Here is an 11,753-nt window from a genome sequence, read left to right as displayed (position 1 = left end):
CATACAAAACAGGAAAAAAAAAAGCACACACCATCAAAGAATACCAGCCAAAATCCTTTCCTTTCATCACCAGATGAAAACCAACAATTTTGACGATTTTTCTCGAATGGTGATTTTGAGGGAGACGATACCCACTTTTTGTTGCTATTGGGTTGTGCTTTAAAATAAGATCAGGAGAGGATTGAAATCAACAAAATTAAATTTTATATTTTTTCTTTGTATAAATATCAATAAATATTTATTTAATTGATATAATTGGGTTGGGTTAATTTTTTATTTTTTATTAAATTATAAAGTAAAAAATTTAAAGGTTACAATATGTTGAATGCTATTGTACTTTTTTTATATTTAGAATTTAATTTTAGTACATTTATTTTTAAAATTTTAATATTCAACTTTTCAAATTTAAAATTTAAACACAGTTGTTAATGCTGCTAAAACTCTTCTTAAATTTGCTGGTGATTTATTGAAATTTAAATAGAAAAAATACTCATTTAATAGCTGTGTAACAAAAAAAAAGCAATATAATAGACCTAAATTTAATAACGAATTTTAACATATTAATCATTCTTAAAAAATTTACATCAATATTTTAATCATAATAAAATATATAAGTTAACCAAAGATTAATAAAAGTTAAGGTGCTAAATCATGTAAAAAATTTAATTAAAATACAGACATCAAAACTAAAAATTAACGATGTTTTCATAATCTAAAAAAATAAAGGTATTAAAATTGAATTAACCATTATCTTGCCAAGTAAAAAGAAAAAGATATAAAACAAATTACATTTGTCATGTAACAAGTCCTTTAAATCTTTCCGTTTATATATAGCAGCATAGATATAAGTTTTAGAATAAAGGTATTTGTTGTAATCGTTGAAATTACAATATAATGGAAGGCAAGGAAAGTAACATTGGATCGTCGTCCTCCACCCCAAATCTCATTGCAAAATCTAAGCCATATACAACCCAATTCCAAGGGTTTTCTGTTCCTTCTGAACATATTTCATCCATAATCTCATTTCAGAAACATTTTCAAGCTCTTGACGATGATATCATCATTGCCACTAAGCCCAAATCTGGCACCACTTGGCTGAAAGCTTTGGTGTTTTCCATCGTCAACCGTCATCGTTATACGCTCTCAAACACTCCCTTAAACTTTACAACCCCTCATCTACTAGTTCCTTATTTTGATCTCGAACTTTATAAAGAAAACCCTAATCCTGATCTCTATACAATCCCCTCCCCAAGGATATTTTCTGCTCATCTCCCGTATCCAATTCTTGCTGATTCCATCAAACATTCAAATTGTCGGATTATTTATATGACTCGCAATCCTTTTGACAATATTGTCTCATATTGGCACTTTATAAATGGAATGAATAATACGCCCAAGCCGTCATTGGAGGACTGTTTTGAGACGTTTTGCAGAGGTGAAGAAGTGTATGGACCCTTTTGGGACCATGCTTTAGGGTACTGGAACATGAGCCTGGAGAAGCCATCGAATGTATTGTTCTTGAGATATGAAGAGTTGCTGGAAGATCCAGTGGCTCAAACAAAGAGATTTGCTGAATTCTTAGGATTTCCTTTCTCCATGGAAGAAGAGAAAACAGGCATGGTTAACCAAATTGTTGATTTTTGCAGTTTTAACAATTTGAAAATTTTGGAGGTCAACAAAACTGGGAAGACCCCAGGACCTAAGATACCTAGTAATAAGTTATTTTTTAGAAGTGGAAAAGTGGGTGATTATGTTAATTATTTCTCTCCTGCTGTGGAACGTTTAAGTAATATTTTGAAAGAAAAACTAAGTGGGATCCGGCTTAACTTTCAAGTAAGTTGCTTAAGTTAAGTAGAATTTTTTTTTCTGTAAACTTATTTTTATCTACCTTTTGTTTGTTGTAATAAACTTATAATTTCAGCTTAATTATTTTTGTTGATTTCATAAAAAAATCAACCAATAAGTGGGTGAAAAATCATATCATTGTACACTTGTTTTTTGCTTGGAAATCCTGCATAAAAGACTTAGTGATAATGGTGAGGACGAAGCTCCATTATTATTGCATTACTTTTTTTATCATTATTATCATTTTTTTTTTGGAAGACATTATTAAAGCATCTTTATATACTGGGTTTTGAGGAGGGACTTTAGATGATACTGTGCTCAAGTAAATTAATTTGAAGCATATTAAATATAGGCTAATGGTAAATTCAATTATATTTTGTAAAAGGAACGATAAAAATATGTGTATAACTCAAGCCAACTCAATGTAAAATAGGTTAATTTATTAAAAAAAGAAAAAAGAAAAAGAAGCGGCTAAATTTGAAGTTTGCAAACTTGAAATGGTAAATAGGTTAAGTGTTGATCTCTTAGATTTGTAGCCGCAACAATATCAAACAGATAGTAAATATGTATTTCAATTTTTATTTAATAGTGACACCCATTTTTAACATTTTCTCTATCCTCTCATCTCCATTATCGTTAACTCATTTCTATTATGGGTTTTTTTTTTCTCTCCTGCATGTAGGACACTTCTCTACTAGTTGAGAGACTTGTAGGATTTGAGTTAAACAATAACAATGAAAATGAAAAAGTTGAAGCGAAATTGAAGTATAATAATTAAATCTTAAATTTAAACATAGTATAAATATTAAAATTGAAATTTAACTATCTTTTATAACTTATAGTAAAAATACGGTGTCATATCATTATGCCATGTTTATAATTTCTTTTTTTTATAGTTGTTAAAAAAAATCAATTTTAACCTTTCAACTATAAATGACTTTTTTTATTCTTAGACATTTGTCAGCATATAAATAAAATGATAATAAAATAATAAGATAACTGCCACGTGTAAATTATTTATACTAACTAATGTCATTGTAAAAGTAAAAGACAAATTATGTCAAATTAAAATAAAAAGACTTAATATCAAATTTGAGCATGTAGAGAAATCAAAATTGTAATTTTACTATTATCTTATAATGATTAAAAAATAGGAGGAAAAATTCATGTAATTAGTTAGTTCAAATAATTAGAATTGTTAATAATTTTGGTAGCTAATGTGGATTAAAAAAAATGTATCCCGATCCGTCATGTCAAAATAAATTTGTATTAGAATAGTAATTTTTTTAAAAAAATTCAAGATAAAAATATAATCAGGTAAAAATATTAATTATTTGGACTAAACCTTATAAAAATAAAGATTAAATTTTATAAATTCAAGTATAAAGATTAAATCTTAATTGTAGGAATAGTAGAGGGACCAAAAATGATATTTAACCATTTTCATATAACATGTAAAAAGGAAAAAGATAAGGTAAGATAAGCCTAGACTGGTATCAAGGTTCAGGAAGGTTCGATGTTATGGGGCAGAGGGGGTTTTTTATTGAAATAATTTTAAAAAAAAATTATTTATCAAAATAAGTTGTCAGCCCGATTATTTACTAAAATGGGTTGTTTTTCCCATTCGCACATATCTGACAGGCGCGATTCAATTTTTTATACTAATTTTTTTGTTTTTTTAAATAAAATATTGTTTTTTTATTTTTATTAAAAATATTTAAATATATATATAGGTAAAAATATGGTCTAACGGGTCAAAATACGGGTAAAAACGGGTCGTGCCTGTTGGATAGGTGCGATTAATCGAGCCTGACAGGTAGGCACGAATGGGCTGCCCGCACAATCCCCCTCCTGCAGTAGTAGACCGCCCACCCCACTGCCCCTTCTGCCCGCACAGTAGCTCTCTTGCAGCCTCTGCTGTTGCATGCATGTAATTTTTTTGTTATTAATTATTAATTATAAAATATTTATGTTTAGTATTTATAGTTTTGGATTAATATTTTGTATGAATATAATTTTTTTTATTTTTTATAATTATTTTAAAATTAATTTGTTAGTAATTTAGGACTATGTTAAAATTTTATGTGTTTGTAATTATTTTAAAATTAATTTAAATACTTATACCTAATAAAATCGAGTATTAAAAACAACTTTATAATATTACCAACTTTCATCGACTATATAATCCACAAGTTTACCTTAAATATTAAGGTCCACGTCTTTCTATGTGTTATTAAAATGCATACTTTATCCAGATGAAGTATGTATTAGCAGATTCACTAATATGATTATATATATATATATATATACACACACACATGTATTACATTACAAAAACAAAAATTTTAAATACTTATACCTAATAAAATATGTATGTCATTGCAATAATAGTTATTTTCTAAGTAACATATTGTTTTATAATTTTATTTCTTATTTAATATTTTAATTTAATTTTAATAATGTATACTTTATCCGGATGAAGTATGTATTAGCAGGTTCACTAATATTTATAGTGTTTTATATTTTAAGCAACAGAAGTTCTTGTAGGCCCTACCATTTGCGCCTCTGAGATAGGCACGATTAGTCGCGCCTCTGAGATAGGCACGATTAGTCGCGCCTCTGAAAAAGGCTCAACTAGTCGCGCCTCTGACATAGGCGCAACCTGTATTCATATCTATACGCAGGTCATACTGATCCGAAAATAAAAAAATAATATTTTATTTAAAAAAATTAATATAAAAAATTAAATCGCGCCTATCAAATAGGAGTGAATGAGAAAAATAACCTATTTTAATAAATAATCGGACTAACAACTTATTTTGATAAATAATTTTTTTTAAAATTATTTCAATAAAAACCTGTCATTGAAAAAGATGTCGTCATTGACAGAATGTAAAGTGGGCCAAATGGATTTTGTTTTCTCTGAAGTGGGTGAAAAGCCATATCATCGTACGCTTGTTTTTTGGTTGGAATGCTGGGGACGAAGCTCCATTATTATTGCATTACTTTTTTTTCCTATCGAGACGTCAGTATTATTATTATCATTATTTTTTTTGACAGACATTGTTAAAGCATCTTTATATATTGGGTTTTGAGGAAGGACTTTAGATGATACTGCGCTCAAGTTAATTATTTTAAAACATATTAAATATAGGTTAATGGTAGATTTAATTATATTTTGTCAAAGGATTAATAAATTTCAAATATTTTTAAATTATTAAATAATATTATTTTTCTAACCAATCAAATATATTTTATTAAGAAAACAAAACATTAGAACAAGAAAGACAACAAAGTGCATCAGGGCACACATTACCCCAACCCAGATCAACATTAAACAATTTGATTGAGATCTCAGCAAAAATATTTTATTAAAGATTAACTTAAATTCTTTTTGGTGACAAAATGAAAAAAGAGTCAATTACAGAAAATTAATAGCAGTAATATTGTGCACCATGCTTCGTCTGTCTGACTTTGTTTGATCTGCATCCAATGGAGGAGTTGCATGGAACATTTTGAGGCCAATGGGAAAATCCTTCAAAAGCCGACCAGAATATGAGGGGCAAAATTCACTTCCTTTGATATTTGTTTAATTTCCACGTTCCATTCCCTTTTTCAAAGTTCTTGCATTCTTAAAATCAAATCTCTGTTTGATTTTCCTTTGACGCCTTCTTTAATCTTTTTAATTGCTAGAGCACAATCAGTCTCAATTAGAACTTTATTCCATTTAGCATCCCAAGCCTCTCGAAGTCCATCATAGATAACTCATAATTCAGCTTGCTCTAAACTACATCTTCCAATGTTATGTCCCATCCCCCACAACTATTTGCCATGCTCGTCTCTTGCTACTGTTGCAAAAAAAGTTAAACTAGAATTCAGATTGCGAGCTCCATTAGTATTCAACTTAAAAGAACCAGAAGGTGTTGGACTCCATGTTTGAACTCCATACTCATCTCTTGTTGCTTTTTCCTCAACCGCATCTTCTTCCTCATCTGCGCCTTCATTGTCACATCCACCCTAGTGTTCGATGTACCCTCACCGAACCCGATCCAAAGAAGTAAGTCATTGGTTCTTCTATAACCCATGTGCCCACCAAAATTTGCATCGGATTGGTGGCCAGTATAAGTCAATGCCCCCTGGTATAAGTGCTTTCGCCCTAGGATATTGATCTACCAAAGTTGAAAACGAACGCACTGATTGAATATCAAGCCTGAGTGTTGAGGTTCAAGTTATGCTCAAACTCCAGTTGGTAGTGGCCACTGAAGTTTAAATCCGTGCTAAAAACTAATGAATGTCTACCTATAGATGTTTCAAAGATAATGTAGTAGAAGCTTTGTAACAAGCCAGTGAACCCACAGCACAATCATGTAGTGGGACTTTCTGCTTCAGTTTTGGCTCCAACATTAGCCGCAATAGTGGCTGAAGATGGGCCAGATCCATTAGCCTCGGCAAACTCGACATATAATTTCATTACATCATTTTCGCTTGAGCAGCGTAATGATATGATCACCTCAAACTCGAGCTCGTCTTTCACATAAAATAGCTTATACCTATAAGGGTTAACAGAAGCAAGATATCTACATTGCAATCTCGAAATTCTTCCCCGGGTCGAGCCCCCAACTTTTCCTCCTAATTCTAGTCCATAGCTTAAGCAATTGAATGGCACAATTGAACGTCAATTCCGTGGATTAGACTCCTGCAAATACCACCCAGACTTTTGTATTACAGATTTGACCATCGTAGTAAATAACAAATTTCACTCATCAACTCATTTCAATATCGGTTACGAATTGAATGAGCAGAAGCAAAAAAATTAGTAGACGGTTGTCCAAAGAAATGCACATGATGTTGGCAACTCAATTGTTTGATGTTTGATATGAATTTGTTGCATGCCTAAGTTATGAAAATTATGTTACTTTAATAGGAAAATAGAACGAGAGAGGGAATGCGTGCTTCAATATCCATTTCTAAATATGCACTTTCGTCGAACAATCAAGATGAAATGCAAAGAATTACTCGAAAACGCATTTCAAAATTCATATATAATTTTATCATAAACATGCTTATCGGGGTATTCATTGCCTCATAACATGCTTCAAATATGCAGAAAGATTCTTGGGATTTTAAATATATTCGTCAAAGACACTAGTCTTGCGGCATGTTTTCGACTACTAGAATTTTCCATTTTGCAATCCCACCATTCCCCAATGCCTATAAAAAGGGTTTCCCACTCCATACTTCATCATCCCCCAAACATCTTCTCCCCCAACCTCTCCATCCCTCCACTATACAACATTTTTTAGTGTTAAAAAATTTGGTTGCTAATAAATTTTGGATCATTCGAAGTATTCTTGAGTCATCAGCAGTGCAATATCGCTTCGAGACGCACACATTTCATATATCATACCAAGATGGGACCATTACCTCTAAAACCTATCCTGGGACAATTAGGTTTGGGGCTGATTTTGCTTTGTATGCTCACGGATGGAAGTCTACGTAGAGGTCTCAATCAACGACCGTTATGCGGTCATGGATCAAAGTATAACAAGAGAGCCAGTTGACGGTCGTTACACGCCACGAGCTCAAACTTTTCGAATACCCGAAAATGTTGTCTTATAAATATCATACAAAAGTTTGAGGGCTTAATCATATGGAAAACTTGTGGGGCTTCTAATTATAATCGGCATAATTTTTTTCTCCATTTCCAGGCAATCAATACCTTTAACCTTCCTTCTTATCCAAAGGTCAACACCGTCGTGTATGCAGGAACACTCTCAGGCGGGGAGCGACGGTTGCAGTGTAATAAAAGTGATGCTCCTTTTAGGGAGACAGCGATTGTCGTTATTAAACAACTCATTAATAATTACAACCGTTGTCGTGCTAACCTGAGTTTGACCTCTACTGTGCAGGAACATCTGCTCTCTACCTGAAAGCCCTCTTGTGTCCACCTCGGTGTCACCCTTCAGATAAGAATGAAAGGTTAAAGATACCAGTTGCTTTGAAACCTAAGCAAATATTTGAAATTTCATTAATAGTAAGTGTTATGGACAATTCTACATGTTTTTATGATTTATTTTAGTTAATTTTGTTATTTCAATGGCAAAGCCTGAACAACAAACGCGATTAATGCGGCTCGAACCAAGGACACACCTGGGGTGGTAATCACCCTTGACCATCAAACCATCACATGGGGCTCATTAGTTTTTATTTTTAAGTTATATATATAAATAGAGTTAATATAATTTTTTGCCTTGAATTTGGTAATTAGATTTATTTTGGTATTATATTTTTTTTTGTCCACTTTAGCACTTAAACTTAACAATTAGGTTCATTTTAATCCGTGAGCTTGAAAAATATAAAAGTTTGATAATGTAATATACTATGCAACATCATCACTTGAAAATAAAAAATTAATATAATTTTTTCAAGGGATGAAGTGGCACAATCTAATAGTGTGACATTCAGTATTTTAATAATCGGATTGGTCGTTGACTAAGTCAGACCACTAGTTCTCAATTCAACCAGTTTGATTGGTTTGAATATAGGACCAATAATAATTAAATAAATAATTAAAAATCTTCAAAGTCTAAAAATATTTAAAAATAAAAAAAACTTATTAAATTGATTCAACCTATTTAACTATCAACTTTTATTTCGATTTTCATTTTTGATCAATTTCAAGTAGGTTCTAAGTCAATCCATTCAACCCTTTTGTTCAGACCATTATGTTGATCAGTTCTTAGCCCGTCCAAACCGGTCCTATTCCATTAACACTGGTCACATTATCAAACCTTGATAGAATTCAAGTTTAGAGACCAAAGTGGATCTAACTACCAAGTTCAAGAACCAAGGTAGATCAGAAAAAATAAATACCAAAATAAACCTATTTGCTAAGCTTAGGGACAAAAAATTATATTATTCTATATAGATATTACGGGAAGGGAGGGGGTCAGCCATTGTTAGAGAATTTTAAAGTTTTAACATGTTTATTTCTTTTATTTTCAATAAAATTTCCTTCCAATAATTGCTTTCATTGTTCTTTGATTATAAGTAGCTAAATTCTAATTTAGCCAAAAGTAGATAAAAGTTAGATATTGAATTGTGAGATCTGAAACAACACTTTATTTCTTTTTCACTTTAATATTCGTTTATTCTCTAATTTCAAGATAAATAGGATTGTCTTATAGTATGATTCTTGTCATCATTTCTAGAAGGATCCTTTGTTTGATATTTAGAATAATCAAGGTTGGTAAAAAGAATTCAATTCGTAGTTATCATCTTAGTTACGAAAGAACATGTTGAAAACTATAAAACTGGCAATTTGGTACCAGAGGGAGTGTCCACTTCCTTGCCCACCAAACTATGTGGAGACAATTTCCATATTTAGGAATCAACAATTTATTTAACCTCGTATTTGAGGTTTGTTGATTACATGGTGAATATCTAGCCTATTATAGAATATCATTCTTCTTGGGAATACAAATATTAATAATTAATTTGGATCGAAATTTTCCAAAAGCAGCCTCTTGGATTATGGACTTTAGATTGGATCGTGATTTTGCTGATGAGCTATCATAGAGTCCATATTTACTTCATATGTTATTATTATATTGTATTATTCTTATGTTATTACTATTTTATTGGGATTGTGTTAGATCTTCTTTTGTAAACAAGTCTCGAAATTAATGTTTAAAGACTTGCCTAGGAAAATGTATTGAGTGTTGGGCACTTAATTTGTTCTTAAAAGAATACTTTTGTAAAAGTGTTATTTTTATAGTGAAACCTATTGTTGTGTTTTTACTTGTTATAACCACATGGGTGATCATAGTGGTGAGAATGTTGGATCTTTGAAGTACAAGAACGAGGGAAACGATCACAGTGTGTTGGATTGAGTATGTTCACTTTGTAATTGTTGAAAAGAGTGCATATTTCTCACTGAGCTAGGCTCCACAGACGTAAGGACACCGAACTGCGTAATCATCTCCTTGAGTCTTGTGTGTTTATTGTTCTTCATTTAGTGCTTGAAGGAGTGCCCACCAACTCAGGTACAAATCTGGTTGTGCAGTTTCTGCTCTTAGCAATGCCCTTTTTGCTCACAAAACAAATTAGCATGGTATGATTGGGTGACGTCATGAGATTAAGCAATCTAATTTAAATGGTCCACAGGTTGAGATCATTAATTAGAATTGGGTTCTTCTCGTTCGTAAGGTTATCAAGAACTTAAGTCGTAAGAGCTACTATTAAGGTTGTTCAATTGACAAGGGTTATTTGTTAGGTTGTTCCCATAGTTAATTTACAACTAAAGAATGATTCATGGTTTGAGGTTATTCATCAATCACTTTAACCAACTTATAATTGACTGAGAAAGTATCCATAGTCTTTGATCAATTCTAAAACCAAAACTAACATCATATCTGAGACTGGAGGTTTTATTAATTTGATTTATTCTACTTAATTTTAAAATTACTGTTTATAATGTGTTTCATTGTTGTTTCGATTTTATATATTTATTTTTGTTATATTTCAAACTCCATATTGTTTATTCTTACAGGTTCGAACAAGTATTGGGCAAGACTTTGTCCATGATAAATTTTGGTTGCAAGATATTTTAAAATTAATTAGACAAATTTTTGTGTGATCGACCCTACTTCCTTATCTACTCATTTTTATCTACTTTTAGGGGTAAGAAATTTAATTTTGGTGAATTAAGCACACATCGTAGGAATGAGAGGCAAAAAAGGTTTAATTATGTTCTTAGTCACTATCTTCTTCACCCAATTGAAATTTAGTATCTCTGCTTTTAATTTTAGAAATTTAGTCACTCTACTTTTAATTCCAAAAATTTTATCTTATACTCTTTTAAGTTTATAATTAAAATCCAATAGATAACTTTATCAAAAGACTTCTGTTAAATTGGATTGTATTGCATTTTAAAAAATGATGCTTACGAGTTTAAATTAAAGTTGTGTAGAATCCATGTAAATAAAAAAAATGGTGACTTTTTTTTTTGTTTCTTTGAATAGTACTAAGAACCTTATCACTCCAAAATTAGAATTGAAAACCTTATAACCCTAGATTCAACATTTTTATTTTCTTATTTGACCTTCAATGTATGTAATATTGACCACATGTGTAAAAAAAATTATTTTAAAAATAGTACATAATCCAATTTATTAAATGTCTTCTAGAAGTGTTATAAATTGAATTTTAATTATTAAATCAAAAGAGCAGAGGGACAAAATTATTGGGATTAAAAGTAAGGGGACTAAATTTAAAAGTTTGAAGAGTTAGGGATTGAGAGCAGAATTACACAAAAAAGAGAGGGAAATGGGAAAAAAATTAAAAGTTAAAATTTTTTGTATGCTTTGGTTTTTATGTTTAATTTTTGTAGGTGTACTTTTTTTCCTCATTCAAAGGAAAAAGAACATAAAAGAGTCTAACACTATAAGAACAATAAAAGAACCAAAATGGGAACCCAAATTACACCCAAGCAACAAAAAATTCCTCATCAGTTGAGTTGACATATACTCAAGTGGTTTTGATTTTTTTTTTGTCAGCCAAAATAGTTTTATTATTATAGCCTTTCAAGGGTGAAGCTAACAAAGAGGTTAGGGGAAAACAATCCATAACACAAAGAAAATCTAAGAACACACCTACCCAAAAAGTATAACAAATAGTCACCAAAAAACACAAACCCCTACAAATGCCTTGAAAGAAAATAAGCACAGCAACAATAGAATACTTTAGAATCATCATTGGAGAACCCAAGTAATGGAAATCTAATCTCCAGTAAAGCTTCAATCTCACAAAATCACCATCCTCTTAAAAAATCATATTTAACAAAGAGAAATTTGATGGACCATAAGAACTTTGTAAAGTCTTCTTCATCAAAGCAAATACAATTTAAA

The 11,753-nt window shown here is 30.8% G+C and overlaps 1 protein-coding gene across 1 annotated transcript; it reads left to right on the top strand.

The window, feature by feature from the left end:
* Positions 1-894: 894 nt before the first annotated feature.
* LOC121228916 (cytosolic sulfotransferase 5) lies at positions 895-7,775 on the top strand. Its single transcript, XM_041111938.1, has 2 exons — positions 895-1,833; positions 7,554-7,775. Exons 1-2 carry the CDS (start codon positions 895-897, stop codon positions 7,773-7,775), a joined length of 1,161 nt encoding a protein of 386 aa, XP_040967872.1.
* Positions 7,776-11,753: the final 3,978 nt, after the last annotated feature.

The sequence above is a fragment of the Gossypium hirsutum genome, chromosome A05 (assembly GCF_007990345.1).
Source record: "Gossypium hirsutum isolate 1008001.06 chromosome A05, Gossypium_hirsutum_v2.1, whole genome shotgun sequence".
Lineage (NCBI taxonomy): Eukaryota > Viridiplantae > Streptophyta > Magnoliopsida > Malvales > Malvaceae > Gossypium > Gossypium hirsutum.
The sequence above is the reverse complement of the archived record's forward strand: the minus strand, read 5'-3'. Positions and strand labels throughout refer to the sequence as shown.